This window comes from Chiloscyllium plagiosum, chromosome 9 (genome assembly GCF_004010195.1).
Source record: "Chiloscyllium plagiosum isolate BGI_BamShark_2017 chromosome 9, ASM401019v2, whole genome shotgun sequence".
Lineage (NCBI taxonomy): Eukaryota > Metazoa > Chordata > Chondrichthyes > Orectolobiformes > Hemiscylliidae > Chiloscyllium > Chiloscyllium plagiosum.
The window spans coordinates 78,032,195-78,055,287 of NC_057718.1; the positions used below are offsets into that span (position 1 = coordinate 78,032,195).

At 38.0% G+C, this 23,093-nt stretch overlaps 1 protein-coding gene across 6 annotated transcripts in view; it reads left to right on the forward strand.

Annotated features, from left to right (window-relative positions):
* Positions 1-23,093, forward strand: part of afdna (afadin, adherens junction formation factor a) — a 240,790-nt gene that overhangs the window by 137,598 nt on the left and 80,099 nt on the right. For 4 of the 6 annotated variants that reach the window (XM_043696286.1, XM_043696285.1, XM_043696281.1 and 1 more), the window contains exons 13-18: positions 4,114-4,175; positions 4,743-4,948; positions 7,471-7,491; positions 7,859-8,004; positions 11,317-11,411; positions 17,604-17,869. In XM_043696286.1, coding sequence (XP_043552221.1) covers positions 4,114-4,175; positions 4,743-4,948; positions 7,471-7,491; positions 7,859-8,004; positions 11,317-11,411; positions 17,604-17,869 — 796 coding nt within the window. The remainder of the gene's footprint in view (positions 1-4,113; positions 4,176-4,742; positions 4,949-7,470; positions 7,492-7,858; positions 8,005-11,316; positions 11,412-17,603; positions 17,870-23,093) is intronic. The other 2 variants (XM_043696282.1, XM_043696284.1) reach the window with 1 other exon arrangement.

Below are 23,093 nucleotides of genomic sequence, written 5' to 3' on the forward strand. Positions count from 1 at the left end.
CTTTGAGCCAGTTCTGTATCCAAATGGCTGGTTCTCCCTGTATTCCATGAGATCTGACCTTGCTAATCAGTCTCCCATAGGGAACCTTGTTGAATGCCTTACTGAAGTCCATATAGATCACATCTTCTGCTCTGCCCTCATCAATCTTCTTTGTAACTTCAAAAAACTCAATCAAGTTTGTGAGACATGATTTCCCACGCACAAAGCCATGTTGACTATCCCAAATTAGTCCTTGCCTTTCCAAATACATGTACATCCTGTCCCTCAGGGTTCCCTCCAACAACTTCCCCACCACCGAGATCAGGCTCACCGGTCTATAGTTCCCTGGCTTGTCTTTCCCGCCTATCTTGAATAGTGGCACCATTTTTGCCAACCTCCAGTCTTCCGGCACCTCACCTGTGACTTTCAATGATACAAATATCTCAGCAAGAGGCCCAGCAATCACTTCTCTAGCTTCCCACAGAGTTCTTGGTACTCCTGATCAGGTCCTGGGGATCTATCCACCTTTAACTGTTTCAAGACCGTTTGAAGCTGTCTTAATGAAGTAGTGGTGTTGAGAAGGGATAGGCTCCATTTCAAATGTGACCATGTGTTCTTGCTTGTGAAGCATATGGATGATTAACTGTTGAGATACTTTAAGCTGCTATGTTTTAATTAATTGAGCTTTAGCAGAGCGTCTTTGGATCCTGGAGTGTCTCATCCTCACTAGAGGATGTTCCAACAAAGAATGTTCTGTTCATGTAGAAATGTGGAAATTTGTCACTCAGTGGAATTGGAAAATAAACTGAAGTTTCCATGCATCAGATACCTAATTGACCAAAAGAAATTAGAACATAGTAGTAAATAAAGATTATATAAGCATTCAGTTTTGCAATTTATAATTTTCTAGCATTACAAGCTGTAGGTTTGTCATACAACAAAAGTACTCCTGGCTCCACCACATTTCGAACATTGCAAACTTAAAGCAAAACCTTGGTTAAAAAGAAATTTATTTTATGACACCGAAGCATGAACTTTCTGTTTGACCTTTGTCAAATATATGTCAAAAATGAATCTCTACATTATACAAGCTGTTAAAAGTCTGAACAGAGTATCTGTTGTATCTGTGGTGAGACCAAATAACTCTAGTTTTGCGCACAGTAAACAATTGGGCAAATGTTATGTTAAACCTTAATGTGAAGGATTTGGAAAATAAAATTATGATGATTGCCTTAATTTAGAGAAGGCTTTCATATGGCCTCACCTAAAATGCTATCTACAATTTTGCTGTGGTGCTCCTTTTGCTTAATGAAGGATACTGAAGAAGGGCCTGTGCCCGAAATGTCGAATCTCCTGTTCCCTGGATGCTGCCTGACCTGTGCTGTTCCAGCAATAAAGTTTCAACTTTGATCTCCAGCATCTGCAGACCTCACTTTCTCCTTAATGAAGGATATACTTGCCTGAAAAGATGATGACAGAGGTTCACGAAACTCATTCCTTGGATGAAAAGTTGATTTCTGAGCAAAGTAAATATTGAGTTTGCAGTGCGTGGCCGTACTTCAATACTACATTGCTTCACCTTAAATGTACTGAAGACGTTTCAGCTTTTATATGTGCGCCAAAATCAGGGCACATTCAACTTTTGTCAGAGGCTTATTGCATTAGATTGTACCTGGATGCTGCTGCAGTCTCTACATAACCCAACAAATGTAGTTCTGTACATATTGTATAACAGTTCTCTGGGCTCAACTTTGAGGCTGCATAGCTGGTGTTTGTAAATGTTTATTTAACACCTATAATAAAGCTTATTTATAACTATGACACCATCCAAGACAATTGTCTGACCTGAAAAAAAATTCAATTCACAGCTTATCTAAAGGTGCAAAGAATTTTCTCGTCCTGCCTGCCTAAAGACTGGAGAATTGTTTTAGCCCATCATTTGCTTTATGAACTCTGAGTAATATAGGTGTTCTTTCGTAATTTAGAGTCTATAAGTAGCCTGCTTCCTAAACTTTTTGCTGACCACTCCTGTAAATGCACGTTGCTATTGGAGTCAGTGCTACAGTGTGGAGACAGGCCCCTTGGCTCAAACGGGTCCGTAGGTTAAAAACAAGGACTGCAGATGCTGGAAACCAGATTCTGGATTAGTGGTGCTGGAAAAGCACAGCAGTTCAGGCAGCATCCGAGGAGCAGTAAAATCGGCATTTCAGGCAAAAGCCCTTCATCAGGAATACAGGAGAGCGCCTGAAGGGTGGAGAGATAAATGAGAGGAGGTGGGGGTGGGGAGAAAGTAGCATAGAATCAGTGGGAGAGGGACTCCCTGAGATTCTTGTAGAGAGAGGAGGAAAACTTGCCTGCCTTGAAGTTTTCCTCCCCTCTCTACAAGAATCTCAGGGAGTCCCTCTCCCACTGACTCTCCCTCAATCTCCTGTGCTCTAAAGAAAATCGTCCTGTCTTGTCCAGCCTCTCCATATAACTCAGCCCATTGAGTGCTGGCAACCTCCTTGTAAATTTCTTCTGCACTTTTTTTTTTCCCCAGGTTGATAACTTCCTATAGCAAGGTGACCAAAACTGAAAACAATACTCCCACGTACGGCCTCACCAACATCCTGTACAACTGCAGCATAACTTCCCAATTTCTATACTCAATATCCTGATTGAAGGCCAGTGTACCAATAGCTGCATTCATCGCCCCGTCTACCTGTGACTCCACTTTGAGAGAACTGTGCACCTGAACGCCAAGGTCCGTCTGTTCCACTACCCTCCTTCAGGCCCTACCATTCATTGTGAAACTTTGATTTTCCAAAATGCAGGAATTCTGACTTATCTATATTAAACTCCATTTGCCATTTCTCGGCCCACTTCCCAGCTGATCAATTTCTGATAACCTTCCTCACTATCCATGATACCTCCTATCTTGGTGTCATCTGCAAACTTACTAATCATGCATTGTACATTCTCATTCAAATCATTGATATCGATAACAAACAGTAATGGGCCCAGCATCAACCCCTGAGGCACTCCACTAGTCATAGGCCTCCAGTCTAACAAGAATCCTTCCACTATTAACCTCTGCTTCCTTAGATCTAAGCTCATGTTTTCACAACAATGTATTGTCTGATATCCCTACAAATTGCTTTCAGACATCTTTTATTGTTCTTACTGTTAAGAGCATGACTCAAATGTAAAGTGTCTTTAGATTTTTAAAATTTAAATTCAAAGTTTATTAAACATTTTTTTCACTAATGTTTTTATCATATATGGTCATCATTTGTTTTGGACCACATGAGATCATAGACTCAATATACTGCTTCAATTGGATATCATTCTATCATCCTTAGACCAACATTAAGAGTTACCAATTTGTACCACTCATTATCTGCATTGAAAAAGCAGTGGTAACTTGCCAACATTTTTCATTGTTCTTTTCTGACTTCTTATTCAGTTTGTTTTTAAGTCTGTCCTATGCCTTAATTACTTTCTGCCTTTTGTTCTAACAACCACTTTCCTTATTCACTGGGTTTTATCTCTTGCTATTTTTTTTGAAACGTTTGCTCATCTATGAACTCTTAATACCTTTATTAACTGGTCTCTGTATTCGTGTTCTTTTTTGTCCACTGCGTTCCCAACTTGCCCCTTTGTTTTATTGAATATTGATTAATGGGCCACTTATTTTCCAGAAGCAGTGAAGGGTCTACCCCAAAACGTTAACGTGTCTTTTTTTTTATCCAGGTGCTGATTTTCAAGATCACTTTTTTTAATTAAAGAAAAGTGTAATGTTTTACTTTGAAATTCCTGTATAAATGGATGCTTGTGTTTTAACAATAGTTAGCTCAGAGGGTGTGCAGTGTAGGTTTGAAAAAGCAATACAATCAAAGCATAGTAAATCCAGTTCTTAATACTGTAGTGCCATGAGAAACTTCCCAGTAGGTGTAGAAGCTGAAAACCTTAGCAGTGATATTTATTGAAATTAAATTTTATTTGCGTTATATAATCTTTGATTTATTCATAATTTGTGCTTAAAAATATTCCATAATTCTGCAATTGCATGACCACTGGAGGTCAGCATCTGTTAAGTGTGATCAAACATATAGACATTATTTGGTTTGATGAAAATCTACTATTACTTTGCAGACCACAAGATGTACAAGGTCATGAGTTGACTCTGCCAGCAACAATAGAATTTCGAGAGAGCTGTAAGTAACTACAATATATATATCTATTGTGTCCACTTGTATTAAGCAATTTTATTTTGTCAGCCTTGATCCACTGGTAGCATACTTCTCTTGAGACATGGATTCAAGTTCCACTCCTCAAGTTTGAGCACAATATAGACTGGTACCATTGTATAGAGGAAGTGATCTGCTGTTGGAGGTCTTTCACATTAAACTTGGTATTCCCTCCCAAGAGAATGTATAAGATCCCACTTCAGGTTAGGTGGCTAAGGAGTCCTTTGTGGTATGTATTCTTCCCCCCTCCCCCCAACATCATTACTGATTATGCAGTCTTACTTGCTGTTAGTAGGACCTTGCTGTGTGAAAATTAACAATCGTGTTGCAAAGCTGACTGCAAAGGTATCTTGGTTATTGGCTTTGAAGCACTTCGAAGAGATCCTGAGGATTTAGTGGTTTACTAATGTAAGTTTGTTCCTTTTTAAGCACTTAGGTAACTACTTTGAATGAATGGATTGAATATAATGCAACATTTTATTTAGAATGCTATTATGTTAGTTAAGGTAATAACTAATTATTTTTATTTTACAGCTGAAGACTCCTTCCTGTCTGCAGTTGTTAACTACACCAATAGTTCTACTGTCCATTTCAAGCTGTCTCCGACATATGTACTCTACATGACTTGTCGATATGTCCTGTCTAGCCAGTACCGACCTGATATGAGCCCTTCTGAACGTACTCATAAAGTTATTGCAATAGTTAACAAGATGGTTAGCATGATGGAAGGAGTTATTCAGGTGAGCTTTGATAGTCACTGCTTGAATCGTTTTCAGATGTATGTTTTATGGATATGTCAAACTTCACAGTTATTAGGATCGTTGACTTGCTGTTGGCAACAAAGGTGAACTGATTAATATTATCTTAACAGTAAAGGCAGCAAAAAAATCAATTGAGTCAAGCTTATATCTTTGTGATGGAGGCAAATAGGTATAGCTTATCTATTACTTTAGGTCTATCAGAAGGCACAGCGAAATGAAATATGCCTTTTTAAATGATATTTTGTTAAGTAGTGTCCTAGTTTTAGGTCAGGTAAGTTGAACACTATAAGTAGTAATTCTTGTTTCTGTAGGTGGTTTTAGGAAAAGCAAACTTTTTGTGCTTTTGCTTGTTTTTATTCTGCAATTATTACTGAATTAAAAACTCAGCTAATGTATTGTTCCTATGTTTTTGCATTAATTGTACCACTTTGTAAATAGCAGTTTTGTTTTAAATGGAAATTTCAAATTTAAATCTTGAAGTCCTAAATTTATGTAATTTTGATGATGAATATAAAATTAGCATTTTCTATATATAAAGCAAAATTATTCAATTTTGATTGGTTTAAAAACCTGCCATATACACAAATCCATCTCTTTGTTCATTATCATGCTGTGACTATTCAGCAAAGTCACTCGATTTCAATTAATTATAAAATGGTTGTAACATATTTAGCTTTCCATATCTATACCAGTTCTCTGCAAGACCAATTACAGTGATCCCACTGTTCCACCTTTTGCCAAATCCCTGCAATTTTTGCCCTCAGATAATTATACAATTTTCTTTTGAGAACAGTGATTTGAATCTACTTCCATTATATATTTGGATTCCATTTTCTATCCTAATCACTGCTTTTTAAAAAAATTTGGTTTTCCCTTGTGTCTTTTGTTGTTTACCTCAAATTTGGGTTCTCTCAGCCAATGGGAACATTTTTACCTTTTCCTATCAATTCAACTTTAGATAACAGATTTTTTATGTTTTGTGTAACATGCTTCTCGGGTAATTAAATTCCTGCCATTGTCCTGATAAACGTGGGACAACTGTAAACGATGATTGATAAATAACTGGCCAATTTAAGTTCAACATAATTAAATGCTAGTGAGTATGTTTTAATAAGTAGAATAAGGAGTTCACTTTATTTGGAAGTGCATGTCTAAATGGGATGAAAGAACAAACAAGACTTTGGAATATAAATGTATCAAATATCAGAATATCTGCTACTGATCACGAAGCCATGATAAAGCAAATAAAAAACACCTTTATTTTTAGGACAAAGAATGAAAAGGAAGGAATTTACATTAAACCTTAATTATACCACGCTTCAAGTAATGTTTGATTTTGGGTTTTCTCATAATCCGAAAGAGAGGGACTCCAGGGAGGTTGAAGAGAAGCCTTAGAAGGATGAGAGAATAAATCTATCAGGAAAGGAATGACAAACTCTGGATTTCTTTTCCTTTGGTTGACCTAGTAACGGTCTTCAAAAGATCAAAGGTTTTGATAGAATGCATACAGGCCATCAATACAGTAGTCCAATAGGGAATGCAGAAGGAGCTCATTCACCCAAAGACTTGGTTACTGGGAACTGTTGAAGCGAATAATATAGATTTACTTGAGATGTTGGACAAGACAGGGAAGGGAAAAGGGATTAAGATGGCAAGTTTAGATGAGGAATGTTGGTTGGAAGCTCAAGTGGACTATAATGCAGGCGTGCACTACTTCAACTGACTGACCTGTTTTTGTGCTTATCTTCTGTAGGTATGCTTTTTCACTCTTTATAAAGTAAATGTGTTCAGTTTTTTTTTGTTACAAAATTTAGGCGTTTTGCCAGAACGTTTTTCCACTGTGACTCCATTTTGAAGCATAAAAATTGCTGTGACCCTAGAAAAAGACAGAAGGGAAGTATTGGGGGTACTGTACCCTTGTGTCACTGTTTGTACTTCTCTCATTTCTTGAGCAACACAAGATTTCCAAATCTCACCTAAATAATTTCTATTTTCCAGATGAGACTTGGATTATAACAGGCAAATGGCCTATACTGAAAGAAATTTCTGATTGCTTTCTACAAGTCTTTTAAAATGTTAATGTTAATTCTGCCTGCACTTTTCTGTTGGATTTAAGCCACTGAGAAGCTAGGCCCTGATGCAAAACAAACTGCTGAACATCAAAATGAATAAATGTATTTTTATGTCTATCAAATAGCAAAAATCTCTTTTTCCTTTAAATACAACAATTCAAATATTTTCTTTCTTGCCCTTCTGTCCCACCAAGTGCCTTGGGTGGGGAAGCTACCTCACTACAAGTGGCATCTGAAAATACAAATTAAGAAAGTTTGTTTCTAGATCCTTGCAGTTCAGATGGCTTGTCTTTTGAGTTGCTGTCTCTGTAGTTTCATAATTAAGTTTAATTTTATGCAGTGTTTTGCATTGTATTAATCATTATTTGTGTACATCGTGACTGTTATTTTTTTCTCTATTTTGCCTGATTCCTCTTCCCTTTTCTGCAGGATATAGCACAGTATGAACAGGTAGGACATGTTGCTGGGATCTGTTCCCAGCAGTCAGCTTAGCTCAGTTTCTCATGCTTCTCCATATCAGAAACAACAAATCCAGCAGCTGGACTGAACGGTACATAACACTCATTTAGCAATTGGAACATGCAGCACTAAACCTTGACTGCACAACTGTGTTGGCATTTCATTTTATCTGCTTAATGCACTTTTCTGTGGTGATGTACAAATTCAGCCCAAGTTCTCTTGCTTGATGTCTGTGGCCCTGTTCTTTTTGTCAGCCTTGTTTAACATTGCCTAGCCTGGCTCATGCGGTCAGGGGTTGCATTTAAGACTGATCATGTAAAATGAAAAATGAGAATGACATTATTTTTCTTCATTACAGAAGCAGAAGAATATTGCAGGTGCACTTGCCTTCTGGATGGCAAATGCATCAGAACTTCTCAACTTCATCAAACAGGACAGAGACCTGAGTAGAATCACGCTGGATGCACAGGATGTCTTGGCTCATTTGGTGCAAATGGCTTTCAAGTATGAAAATTAAAACACTAGATGTTTTATCCATGTCTTGTCAACACACTCAGCCTCTCACTAAAGGCAAATGCTGAATTGGTCTATTTTGTGACTTTCTCCACTGCGCCATCACTCCAGTCCTTCCCAGAAAGTTAATCAAATAGCCATACTTTTCTGTTCTGTTTTCTAACTTCTCCAGTACAGTCCATGCAATCCTTGAATGTAGTGTTTATATTGGAAACAGCAAATAATTTGACTGTTAATAGATTTTAAGGTTGAAAGTCTTCAATAGAAGTTCACTTTTCTCATGAGCTATGAGCAGTACAGTCGGTTCTGATGTAGCAAAATAGTTCCATTCTCCTGTAATCTCTAAGAAAATCGGGCAATAGCCACGTCATTTAAACTAATGAGGTCTGAATCACATTATAGCCAATGCAGTCAAGGAAAGTTTGCATACTACAAATAACGGTATGAATTCTTCAATGACGTTAAAACCAATTTGCGTTGAAGAAACATGCATTATAATAGAACCAACTGTATTGTGGTACGTTTCCAAATAGTCCATCAGGACTACTAATTGATTTTGTATATTATTCTCCTTGTCAGAAAATAAGGAAGACATTATCAAAATGCATGTAGATACTGGGTACTAGTGGTAACTGTGTTTTAGAAATACAACCAAACAATTTTGAAAGTAGTCCTGAAATAATCTGCGCAAGTATTTGGTCAACTGTCTTTTTTTTTTAAGTAGATCTGATACTTCCACTACTGAGAAATTTCCTTGCACATTTACCCTAATCTGACATTGCTCTGTTTTGACTTAGGCCGTGCAACTAAATGGCAATATGGTGTTTCGTGTTATGCTCATATTAGCCAAAGGAAAAAAAATCTTGGTGCTTGCTCATTGGTTGCGATTGATGCTGTCAGATTCCATGGCTTATCATCTTTGCAATTGCAAATGAAGTATCCCTGGCGATGGAATTTTAATCAATTATTTTGAGAGAGTTTGCTTCATTTGATAAAGTAATTTTTAGGAATTATCTTGTAACTTTTAATTTTTTGCATTTTAAAACTAAAATACTATAAGATGTACTGAATATTTTAAAAAGGCAAATCGTTTAAAGGCTAGTGAGTTTTAATTACTGATGAAGATGTGAACTCCTTTGGAGAATGCAGCTAGAGCCTGGGCTATAGCCACAGGGCGGGAGGAGAGAGATTAGCATCTAAATTAAAAACCTAGAAAATTCTTAGATGCTTTGTGTTCCACCTAACATGTTTTTGAATGACTGACTGTTCTGATTAAAATTTGGCAACGTGAAGCCCTTAAGATATTTCCTTAATTTCTAGAATTTATCCTGCCATGTTGTACAGCAGGATATTTAGAAGTCTCAAGGAATAGTTACGGATTTGGTTGTATTCAAATACATAGAAAAGTGCTTTCTTCCACTTTTGTTACAAGGTGTTAAAAAAAATTAACACTAATCCAGCTCATTTATCACACAGGTATCATTTCCTGTATCCTAAATTAAACCTTGTACAAAGTGCTTCAGTTTGAGAAATTGTAAATTGGGAGCATCAAAAAACCTTAAATCATCTTTGGGAATTGGTCACTTGCAAAAGAGTAATTTCCACAGTTTGTAACCTTCCCAAAGTATTTGCTTTCATTTTAGACCACTTAAGACACTATTACAATTGTACACATTACTATAAGGATTACAGTTCCTATAATAAGCTTTGAACATTAACTAGGCTCTCTGTACAACTGCTCAAGGAATAACTGCATTTATAAAATTCATCTCGAAGAAAGGGCCAGTAGGAATATAGATTTTTAAAGTGCAAAGAAGCCTTTCAGAGCCAATAATTGGGATTTTTTTTTCAAAACCTCAGGATTATGGATGTATTTGAAAGATTTATCCACCTAATCACTTGAATGTATACTGACCTTGAAGAAAGATTGAGAAAAACAAAGTTCTTTACTTTGGGAAAGAGGAAGACTTCACAGTGGTCTGATGGAATGTTTCAAGGATGTTGTTATTTGAAAATATTTATAGTTTTAATCAAAAGTATTGTTTCATCAACTGATACAATTCAATTAGAAAGGAAAACATTAAACAACTGGGCAGTGAAGAAACAGAATAATTCAATTTTTTTCCACCTAAAAGGAAATTATTTCTTTATCAGTGAAAGTGTTTGAATCAAAACACCATAAAAATTTGCAGCAGGACAGTAAAGTCATTTATCTCCATGGTAGTGCCAATTTGTCTAAGATCTGTACAGCCTAATACCACTTTCCATTAGGTTAGGCTCTTCGAGTACATGTCCATGTGGTTTCTAAATGTGATAATTTCTGCCTTGCCCACCTGAAGGACAGAGTTCCAGACCCTAATGTTATTTGGATGAATTCATTTCTTAATATCCCTCTACCAATTATGTTAATTTATGCCCTTTACTGTTGATCTCTCTGCTAAGAGCAATAGGTCTAACCCATCCACTCTGGTCCCAGACAATTTTATTGCAATTTAAAGCTCTTTTCAACCTCCTTTGTTGAATGTTTCAAATAAAACAATATCAGCCTATCTAAACATTCCTCATAAGTAAAGATTTTCTGTCATGGCAACATCTATATATACCTATGTCATCCTTTCTGCAGTGTGATAGCTGTTGTATTCTACTTGTATCATAACTGGTGTTTATACAGTTCAAGCATACCCTACTACTTTTCTTTGTCTCACCTATTAAAAGCAAGTATCCCGTATGCCTTCACAACTACATCTACTTGTCTGACAACCTCTGGAACTTTGAAACATATGCTCCAGGGTCATTGTGGTGCTGCGCACTTTTGTGTCCTCCTATTTATCATGCATCCCTTTCCCTCTTTTTCGAATTCTCCAAAATCATTCACTTACTGATTTCCTGCCCAACTTTATAGGTTTGTAGGTCTGCAACTTTCTTCCTTATAATTGGCCTCAAGGCTTGTTTTTGTACTAAATGTACTTTGTTTAAATGTAGATTCAAATTTAAGTCTAAATCACTGACATACCATTGAAAAGCAAGGGACCTGGTCTTTGGGAATGAAATGAACAATTTAGTTTGTTTAGAACAGAGTGGAGGCAATCTGTACTGGGGTGATTCTTCTGTCATACTGGCTTACTCTTGTTAGTCTCTGCAAAAATACAATTAATTTTGAGGATGACCAAAATATCCTTTTATTTTTTGAATGTCTTCAAAGTTTCTGTGAATATGAGACATTACATTGATTTCATACTTCTCATGTTAAGCCTTCTTTAGTTGAAGTTATAAAATGTAAAATTATTGAATTCTGTGTTACAGATACTTGGTACACTGTCTTCAATCAGATCTGAACAATTATATACCAGCATTTCTTGAAGACCCAGAGGAAGCAAGTCCACAAAGACCCAAAATAGGTCTGCAAGCTGAACTTAATGTGTATTGAAAATGTTGTTTTAAAAGTGATAATGTCTCAATCATTTAGTTTTTCTTTAGAATCAAGCATATTTTGTTTTGCATATTCATAAAATTGTAAAAGCTGCTTCTCGTCTCTAGTGAGCCACTTGCATTCTAGATTTACTTTTCATCGAACTATATGGTTATGAATTTACTCCAGTGTTAGTTCTTTGTTTTATAATTTAATAATAGTGTCTGTTTTCCTTCTCCCAAAAATAAGACTCTGTGATTTTTGAGAAGATTTATAGCTCAAGTTGAGATTCAGAATGTAAGTTTGCTCACTGAGCTAGGAGGTTTGTTCTCACATGTTTCATCACCATGCTAGGTAACATAATCAATGAGCCTCTGTTGAAGAGCTGATCTTCTGTCCCACTTTCTATTTGTGTCTTTGTCTGTTAAGTGGATGATATCATTTCCGGATGTTTTTCTCAGAGGTTGGTAAATGGGGTCCAAATCAGTGTTTATTGACAGAGTTCTGGAATCATCTCGAAATTTGTGTGCCTCCGTTTAGCCTGTCCTAGGGTGAATGTGTTGCCCCAGTCGAAGTTGTGTCCTTCACCTGTACATAAGGATACTAATGATAGCTGGTCATATCTTTTGGTGGCTAGTTGGTGCTTGTGTATCCTGGTGGCTAGTTCTCTGCCTGCCTATCTGTCAGATGTAGTGTTTATTGCAGTCTTTGCAGGGCTTTTTGTATATGACATTTGATTTGTTGGTACTGGATGCTTTAGGTTCATCAGTAGCTGTTTGTGTGTTGGTAGGTTTATGGGCTACCATGAGGTCGGAGTAGTCTCTTAGTCATATCCGAGATGTTTTTGAGTATGTATAAATTTTGAATTTGGTCTGTTAAAAACAAGAACTCAATCCAGGACAAGAGATTGGGTTTTTTGAGAAATCTTAGTAGAAGAGAAGATGAGGTATTCTATTTTTGACCAATTTGGAATTACTACAGGATGGAGTTAATAGAGTCGGGTCTCGAGTTGGTGAAACAAATTTGGGAACATTGCACCACCCTGATGTTATTTATCACAATTAAAAGTTGTTACTGATTTCTGGTTGGCGAGTTGATCTGATTCTGTTTCAGCAACTAGCCAATATAGACAGTGGGGTCGGTGGCAAGCGTGCAGAATTTTTTAGTTGAGACTTCTGATTATCTAGATAAAGTTCGAGATCATTCATGACCAACAGTAAGACAAGATTGAAGATGTGGTTCAGCACTCCAGAGCTGGTGTAATTTCCCTACCAAATGTTCATTTCAGGTGTCTCTGTCTCCCAGGTGAAGTATTCCACCTGATCCAAATCTGGATATGAGACTATGTTGACCAGAGGTTGGAGGACAGCAAATTATCACTAAATAAGCTGCTTTACTTGAAATAATGGGAAACAAAAAAAAAGTCTCATTTATTTTGCAGCTTGTGAGACATCCCTGCCTTTTCAGACAAATAGCTTCAAGTCAGAGCTAATTTTGAATAATAAAGCAAAACACTGCAGGTACTGGATAACTGAAGTAAAAAATAGAAAATACTTGGCAAATTGGGCAGTATTTGTGAAGGGAAAGAAAACGGGCTTGATGACTATTCATGAAAACTAAGAGACAATTAAATAGACCTTGCATAATCTCTGAGGGGATAATTTGACTTGAAATGTTATCTGTTTCTCTCCTTGTACATACTGTCTGACCAAATGAATTTTCCAACATTTTCAGCTTTTGTTTCTGATTTTGAGTAAGTAGCTTCTAAGTACTACCAATATTTTTGACTGTCTCTGTCTAGATGTTTTATGAACCATTTACATCAAAGTTTCTTTTTGGAAAATTATTTCTGTTTCTATAAATGGACTTATATTAATACTTGGCATACACTGGCATTTTCAAATATTTACCTGAATACCTTTAGGTATTCTGTTTGGCAAGTGTTGTGCAAGAGTTTCCAATCTTTGCTTCCCTCAACTGAAAAACTAATCTTGTGTAGTAATTAAATGGTGGTTTCTTCTTTTTTTTTAGAAAAAATATTTAATAAGAATCGTTCCTTCACAAGACTCCAGATATTTTTCTACAGGACTAAAATATCAGTTAATGGGAAGCCAGCTAATTTTACTTATTGGTGTCTTCAATTTTTCTGTTTTAGGAAATTTCTCTTAGCTGCAAAGTATGCATTCGTGTAAAGTTGTGAAATTTACCTTTTCTTATACTACTTCTCACTACCATATTATTAGTAATTTGTAAGTTTGCTTTGTGTCAAAATAGCACCATCTTCTGCAGTCTTATCTCCCTTGTTTCATTTTAATTTTGAAATGGTTTAAACAGAAGGGGATTGCAGTAAAAATGTCATTGGGACTTGGATTGCTTTTCAAGTGAACCAATATAGGCCTGATGGACTAAACTATCCTGTAGGATTTAGTTTTGTGTTGTTGCTGATTATAACTCAGGAATATGGCTTTGTAGGTAAGGAAGAATGCATGATTTGCTCCAACAGAAAAATAAATAATTCCATTTATCTGCACCAGAATTGTAGGACCATTCCACCTCCTGCTGGTCACACTTTGAAATTTTCTTTTGAGGTCAGACATTTATGAAATGAATTGTCTGATACCAATGGATACAAATTAGGAATGGGAGATTTCACCCTTTAGTAGTATCTAATCTATCATCACTCTCAGGTAGAAAGTATGTCCACTCTTCGATTGACAGTGATGGGCCATGTGAACTCTTCTAAAACAAAGAAATTGGTGCATTTATCATGAGCATCCTTGGTAAACACAACCGGAATCAGAAAGGGCCAGCAAAGAACCCAGACAAGATGTTATCTCTGTTGCATTCTGTGATCAGAACACCAAATTTATGTTAAGGTCTGGCTAGCGACCTATAACTTTTTTTTTTAAAAAGTAGACAAAGCGTCTTACTAAGACGAAAATACAACCAGGAAATTTTGCACCAAAAATCTTGACCGACTAATGCAACAGACCATGAATGGACAGACACAGTTCACCAAGTCATAGATATTAGACCGCGACAAACACAGAAAATGAAAAAAAATTGACCTGCAAAAAGCACTAGACAAACATACACTGACAACACTGAGCATGGATAAAAAATGTATCTGACCCACCCTTAATAGGCACTGAAAAAGCCATCTTAGTAAGAGGATTAAATTACAACTTCCAGGATGTGGACAAAAAAGATTTCCAAGCACCATTAGAAGCAACACTGAAAGACAACCAGCTCTCAGAAGAAACTCGGCAAACCATCAGGCAGGCAGTCGCACCAATATTAAGCGGGGAAAAAAAGGAAACACACTCAATACACAAGAAAGCAAAGCACTAAAAAGACTAAAAAATATTATCCTACCCACAGACCAAGGATGCTTGACAGTCCTCTTAAATCCAAAAGACTACATTGAGAAAGCATATGCACTACTTGCAGATACCAAAACTTACCAACAAGTGGCGATAGACCCAACCCCACAACTAGAAAACCGAATCATAGCCCTACTGGAGAAACTTCAGAAATCTGGAGAAATAAATAAGACCAACTTCCAAAAAATGAAACCAGACAGATCCAAAGCACCACGCTTCTATGGATTACCCAAAATTCACAAACCAGGAGCCCCCCTCAGATCCATAGTTCTCGCTACCTGGAACACCAGCATACAGATTGGCCAAGGAGCTACACCAAAGACTAAAATACTTAGTAGAAGACTCACGCCACTCCATCCACTCCACCCAAGAATTCCTGAAGACCATCAAAGACACCAAGATGGAAGAGGATAAAACCATAGTCTCCTTTGACGTAACAGCCAAGGAAACATTGACTACATTATTAGAAGAACCAAAGACATAGACCAAACACCTTCATCAGCAAGTATCGTCAAGCTTGTGGACCTATGCCTTACCACCCACTTCACACCATCAACAACAAAACCTACAGACAAACTAATAGAACACCCAGCTCTGCCAACCATCCAACCCAAACTTTGGGTCTGCTACGTGGATGACACCTTTGTCATTACTAAACAAAACAAATCAGAGGCAACCTTCAAGACCATCAATAATACCCTTACTGCCATAAAATTTACTAAATAGGAGGAAACAACAACAAACTGCCAATTCCTAGATGTCGCAGTAGAATGAACAGCAAATGGGGAACTTCAAACCAGTGTCAACAGGAAAACAACACATACGGACCAAATATAGAACTACAGAAGCAACCATCCCAACATCCTCCATCGAAGCTGCATTGGAACGTTATTTCAACGAGCCGTCGCACACTGCAGCGCAGAGGAATATCACCTATATAGTGTACTCCAAAAGAACAGGTACCCAATGAACACAGTCCACTGATTTCTCAGCAATAAACCCAAACAAACAGACAAAAAACATCTAGATACCCTAGCCACTCTCCCCTACATCAAAGAATCTCTGAAATGACTGCCAGATTACTCAGACCCCTTGGCATCATAGCTCACAAACCCACCAATACACTAAAACAGCAGATAATGAACTTGAAAGACCATGTACAGACAACAAGCAAAACTAATGCCATCTACAGAATACCTTGCAAGAACTGTAACAAACGCTACATTGGACAAACAGGCAGAAAACTATCCACCAGGATACGTGAACATTAACTAGCCACAAGATGACATGACCCTCTCTCACTAGTATCCTTAATACAGATAAGGAAGGGCACCACTTCGACTGGGACAATATATCCATCGTAGGACAAGCCAAACAGAGACATGCACGAGAATTCCTAGAAGCATGGCATTCTAACTGGAATTCTATCAACAAACACATTGACTTGGATCCCTTCTACCACCCTCTGGGGGGGAAAAAGAACAGGAAATGACATCGCCGTAGGAAATGTCACCATATGAAATGACATCATCAACCCAAGGAAACTTAAACATGTAAATGGAAAGCGGGCTACAGCTTGGGGGCAAGCTTCATTTGGAGACTCACTGAAGATGTTACCTACTTTGACGAAATGTCTGAAAATGAACCTTCCAGCTCAGCGAGCAAACTTACATCCAGGACCTCAACCTGAGCTACAGATCTTCTCAAAACTCGTTTTACTAAGAGCATAAAGCCCCAAGATTCTGCAATTTAATAAACAATTTTTTACTATACTACATTAGAACAGTAGCACACTACTGCACATGTTTACCGCCACAAATTGTTTCCAACACCCAATGTAGTAAATATGAGCAATGGACTAATTGCCACTCCATGGCAGACATCATAGCACCTGCTATCAAGACAGATTCCAGCAGAGTTTGCAGCAGCAGCCTGGATGTTAATGATACAGGTTATTAAATCTCATTAAAATTTATATGTATTTGCAATTTTACTGATCGGGCCTTCACTACCCCTCAAACTGCTGACAGGGATTGCCTCATGATTGCTTGTACTCTGTTTGATCATCCTCTTTTTTTTCCCCGGGGCTAAACTCTTAGATGAAAAAATTGTACTTCAGTATTCATTCATATGTAACTACAGCTCTTCATCAACAGCTAACTTCAAGCTAAAACTGCTGCTAGGTGTTTTTTTTTAACATTCCCATCTATTCCCAATTAAACTTTGATTACCCTGTCTAACAAGAATCTATCCACCTGTCCTAAAGCTATTGAATGACTATTTGCCTTCTGAGGCAGAAAGCTCTAAAGTATCTTAACTATCTAAAAATTTCTCCTCACCTCTGCAGTTGGCACAATGCAAATTTTAGTGGTTTTTGTGGTAACGTGCAAAGGTAGAGGAAAAACACAAACTTTATATAATATATGTTAAACAACAATATTCTGTATGCTTAGTCAGCGTTAGAATCTTTTTATTATGGAGGTTTGTTTAAGGTCAAACGATCTGAAGAAAAGACGTAAGACTTTGCATGTGTCTCTAATGCCAGTCAAATATGTTTTGCTTCAAGAAATTAGAGAATTGAGTAAAAATAAATTATTTCAAATTTTCTGTACCAGTTAAGCATGGTCCCTTCATTTTGTTGCAAATTGTATTCGTGCTTCTTTGAACTGAAGCAAACTTTATAACACAGCACAGATATCCAAATGTCAAATTTTAAGATGAGAACATTTGATGTAAAATTGGATATGCACTTGTTTTTTAGAGAATTTGCTAGATATGTTTATTATTCTATTTTCCAGATGATGTCTTGCACACATTGACAGGAGCAATGTCTTTGTTGCGTCGTTGCCGTGTGAATGCTGCTCTCACCATCCAACTGTTCTCTCAGCTTTTTCATTTTATTAACATGTGGCTATTCAATAAACTGGTCACGGAGCCAGACTCTTGTCTTTGTTCTCATTACTGGGGAGCTATCATCCGACAGCAACTTGGTCACATTGAAGCCTGGGCTGAGAAACAGGGCTTGGAATTGGCTGCAGACTGTCATCTTAGCAGAATAGTACAGGTTAGTTAATGGAATGAAGCCTGACAATACATACAGTCTCAATTTTATGCTGATTCCATCCTAATCTTAGATCAATTAGTTATTGTTTTACATGGATGTCACAAAATATGAACATCTTGAACTGACTTAACAATCTGCATCAGCAAAGGATTTAATGTTTTTATTCTAATAATATTTTGGGAACAATTGAATTGTTGGGGGCAAGCGAAAGGATGGATAATTAAGAATGCACTGTAAAATTGACCAATTCTTGGAATTTAGCTTTTAGACATCAAGTCAAACTCATTTTGAGAATAGATTTATAATTCTAAATTTTTTCATGTTCATGTGGAGTTGAACCACTGGTTCATACTCTGATATAGCCTGCAATTGTCCATAAATCTTTTAAGAAATGAGTTTGACTTGATGTCAGGTTGCACTTAAAGGTAATGGAACATCCAAATTAGGTTTGCAATGAAAGTATGTCTTTTACAAAGCATGTTAAATACAGTTGTGCGATAAGTACAGATTGTTGCATGAAACTAGGACTTGGCAGTGATGGAAACATGAATTAGAACAAATTAAGATCAAATATTCCTAAATCAAGTTGTTCAAGAAATATTGTGAAGGAAAAAGTCAACAGGAAAGGTAACTTTACTGAATTGTATTCAGGAAAAATTACCTTGCTTAGTATATTTCCAGCCATCCATGGAAGGAGGCATTGCTGCATCCAATCTTGGAGTATGAAATGGGTTAAGTGAGAACTTTTAGGCAGTGATGATCAGTGTTGGAAGATGTATGTTAACTGTGGAAAGGTGAAGACCAACGCAGAGTAAAAATACTTAATTGAAGGAGAACCAATTTCAGTGGAGTGAGTTAATCTAACCAGGGTAAATGGGAATTTTAAAATAAGTTCAAGTAAAATTGTAATGAAACAAAAGGCTGCCTTTTAAAGGTGAGAGTTTAGGGTGTAGTCGGTGTGTATTCCCCTCATGTTAGGGCAACCAAAGTCAGTTTCCTAGATGACACTGGAAAAAAGACAACAGAGCGTACTTGAAGGTTCAAATCGATCCAAATGAGACAGCCAGGCTGCCTAAGAAAAGTTCAGAGAGGTAGTAAGAAAGGAAATGACTGAAAAGTTCATAGGGGTACTAAGACAGGAAGAGGAAACAAATATTGCTGCCAAATTAAGAAACCCATTTGTCTTGCAAAGATACGTACATAGTTGAAAGGTAGTATGTTGTAGACTGGGAACTAAAATGGGGATTTAGAGTTTGAGGATGCAGCTGAAATACCAAATGAATAATTTGCAAGTGTTTTACCAAGGAAGATGGTACTGGGGAAAATTGATAGAGGATTAGAGGGCTGATTTGAACTTGAAGCTAATTCACTAGGACTGGGTGGAGTGCTCTGAGAATGCTGGAGAAAGTAAGAATTTTAAGAGGCCATGATCTTTCAACGTGGAAATATGGCGGTGATGTGGGAGATTAGTGGGGCTGGCACTAGAGGATTGGACAATTGTAGTTGTTATGGATTTGTAAAAGAAAGGACATAAAGCAGTACAGCCCAATAAACTTGATCTCAGTGGTCGGAAATGTTTAGCAATAATGCTAGAGGACAAAATTATCAGTGACTTGAACTTATTGTGGGTTAATTAAGGAAAATTAGCATAAATTTGTTAAAGTCAAATTGTGTTAAATCACAGTAACAAGCAAAGATGCTGGCAATAGATTTGACTGCATCTGTGGAGAAAGACGGTGAACTATAGGTCCCCAAACCATTTTTGAGAAAAAGAAGCACAGAAAGGACAAAAGAGTAACAAGGGAGAGAATATGGTCCCTTAAAGAGATCAGCAATGCTGCCTATTAGTGGAGATGGAGATACTAAACGAGTGTTTACTGTGGAGAAGGATATAGAAGATAGAGAACGTGGGGAAATAAATAGTAGCATCCTGAAAAATCTCCATATTATGGAGGAGAAGGTGTCGGATGGCTTAAAATGCATAGAAGATGATAAATCCCAGCACCTGATCAGATGTATCTCAGAATTCTGTGGGAAGATAGGGGAGTGATTCCTGGGTCCCTGAGATATTTGTATCATCAGTACCTGCAAGTGAAGTGCCAGAAGACTGGAGGTTGACTAATGTGGTGCCACTATTTGAGAAGGGTGGTAAGTAAAAGCTAGGGAACTAGACACCAGTGAGCCTCACATTGGTGATGGGCAAGTTGTTGGAGGGAATCCAGAGTGACAGGATTTATATGTATTTAGAAAGGCCAGGACTGATTAGGAATAGTCAACATGGCTTTATACATTGGAAATCGTATCTCACTAACTTGGAGGTTTTTTTTTTGAAGTAACAAAGAGGATTGATGAGGATAGAGCAATGGATGTGATCTGTATGGATTTCAAAAGGTGTTCGATAAAATTCCTTGTGGTAGACTGGTTAGCAAGGTTAGGTCACGTGGAATACATGGAGAATTAGCCATTTCAATGCAGAACTGACTCGAAGGTAGAAGACAGGGTAGAGGTGGTGGGTTGTTTTTCAGGCTGGAGGCCTGTGACCAGCAGTGTGCCACAGGATTGATGCTGGTTCACTGCTCTTTGTTTATATAAATGATTTGGATAGAGGTATGGTTAGTAAGTTTGCAGATGATACCAGAATTGGAGGTGCAGTGGTCAGCGAAAAAGGTTATCTCAGAGTACAACAGTACTTTAATCAGATGGGCCAATGGGCCAAGGAGTGGCAGATGGAGTTTAATTTAGATAAATGTGAGGTGCTGCATTTTGGAAAAGCAAATCAGGGCAGGACTTATACACTTAATGGTAAGGTCCTGGGGAGTGTTGCTGTACAAAGAGACTTTGGAGTATGGGTTCATAGCACCTTGAAAGTGGCGTCGCAGATAGGCAAAGAAGGCATTTGGTATTCTTGCCTTTGGGATGTCATGATACATTTGTCCAGAACACTGATTTACCAGCTTTGAGTATTGCATGCAATTCTGGTCTCCCTGCTGTAGGAAGAGTGTTGTGAAACTTGATTCAGAAAAGATTTACACTGACATCGTCAGGGTTGGAAGGTTTGAGCTATAGGGAGAGGCTGAATAGACTGGGGCGGTTTTCCCTAGAGTGTCGGAGGTTCATAAAACCATGGAAATAGATAGGGTGAATAACCAGGATCTTTTCCTTAGGATGGGGGAGTCCAAAACTAGAGGGCATAGGTTTGAGTTGAGAGGGGAAAGAGTTAAAAGGGACTTAAGGGGCAACATTTTCACGCAGAGGATGGTGCATGTATGGAATGAGCTGCCAGAGGAAGTGTGGAAACTAGTACAATTACAACATTTAATAGGTATCTGGATATAAATAGGAAGGGTTTAGAGGGATATGGACCAAATGCTGACAAATGGGACTAGATTAATTTTGGATATTTGGTCAGTAAGATGAGTTGGACTGAAGGCTCTATTTCCCTGCTGTCCAGCTCTGACATATTGACAAATTACAGAGAAGTACAAAAGTAATAGAGAATTTCAACTTTCCCAACATTAGCTGGGAAAGATTTGTAGGGTGTGGAATTCTTAATGCATCCAGAAGAGCTTTTTAAACCAGTATGTAGAAGGCCATATGTACAAGAAAGGGGATGTTCCTGGATTTAATTTTAGGTATTGCATCCAGGCAAGTGGTTGAAGTATCAGTGGTGCGCGTTCTTCAGACAAAGATGATAATTCCATAAGATTTGGTGGCTCGGTGGCACAGTGGTTAGTATTGCTGCCTCAGTGCCAGAGACCTGGGTTCAATTCCCGCCTCTGTGCAAACTCCACACAGACAGTTGCCTGTCTCCCCATGTCTGCGTGGGTTTCCGCCGGGTGCTCCGGTTTCCTCCCAAAGTGCAAGTTAGGTGAATTGGCCATGCTAAATTGCCCGTAGTGTTAGGTGAAGGGGTAAATGTAGGGGAATGGGTCGGGGTGGGTTGCTCTTTTGAGGGTCGGTATGAACTTGTTGGGCCAAAGGGGCTATTTCCACATTAAGTAATCTGATCATTCAAGGTTGTTATGAAAAAGGACCAGAATGGACTTAAAATCCAAGTTCTAAACTGAGCGGTGGCCATACTTTAATAAGATCGGGTATGATTTGGTCAGAATGGACTGGGAGCAGATATGTAGGCAAATCTGTGTCAGAGCAGTGGGACCATTGAAGAAGTATTAGGAAGTATACAGGGCCAGTATGTTCCAATAAAGGCAGTGGGTCCATCAAATACTGTGGATGCTGAAGATCAAGGGATGTGCAAGATTGGATAAAGAGAAAAAGAGGAGACTTGGTGCAGAAATCTAAGACTCAAAATAGCAAGTGCCCTGGAGGAATAAAGCATTTGCATGGGGAAACTTGAAAAAGAAAGTTAGTGAAAAGGGTGCGTGAAAGAATAATGGCACGTAAAAAAGGAAAATCCTAAGTTTTACAAGTGCATTAAGGGTAAAAGGATACCAATAGAGAAAGTTAAGGACAACAGTGGTTATTATGCACAGTGCCAGAGGACTCAAGTAAGGTTCTAAATTAATATTTTATGATGCAGCTCACTATTGAGAGGGATGACGTGCCTCGGAAATCAGGCAAAAGGAGTATGATTTATTGAAAGAAGTTAGTAAAGACAGAAGGTTCTGTGTGGTCTGATAGGTTTAAAAGCAGAAAAATCTGCAGAGCTGGTTGAAATGTCCACGGGCTTTTGAGTTAGTTAGGAGAGGAAATAAGACATTGGCAATAATTCTTAATTCCTCTCCCGTCACAGGAAAGGTACCAGCCTCTGGAGGACATCCTGATCAGGTGTACCCTAGAATTCTGTGGGAAGCTAGGGAAGTGATTTCTGGGGCCCTTGCTGAGATATTTGTACTGTCGATAGTCACAGATGAGGTGTCAGAAGACTGGAGGTCAGCTAACGTGCCATATTTAAGAAAGGTGGTAAGGGCAAGCCAGGGAACTATAGATCGGTGAGCCTGACGTTGGTAGTGAGCAAGTTGTTGGAGGGAATCCTGAGGGACAGGATGTACATGTATTTGGAAAGCAAGGACTGACTAAGGATAGTCAACATGGCTTTGTACGTGGGAAATCATGTCTCTCAAACTTGATTGAGTTTTTTGAAGAAGTAACAAAGAGGATTGATAAGGGTAGAGCGGTAGACATGTTCTATATTGCGGTCCTTCTTCAAGGACCGCAATTTCCCCCCCCTGACGTGGTCGACGATGCCCTCCACCGCATCTCT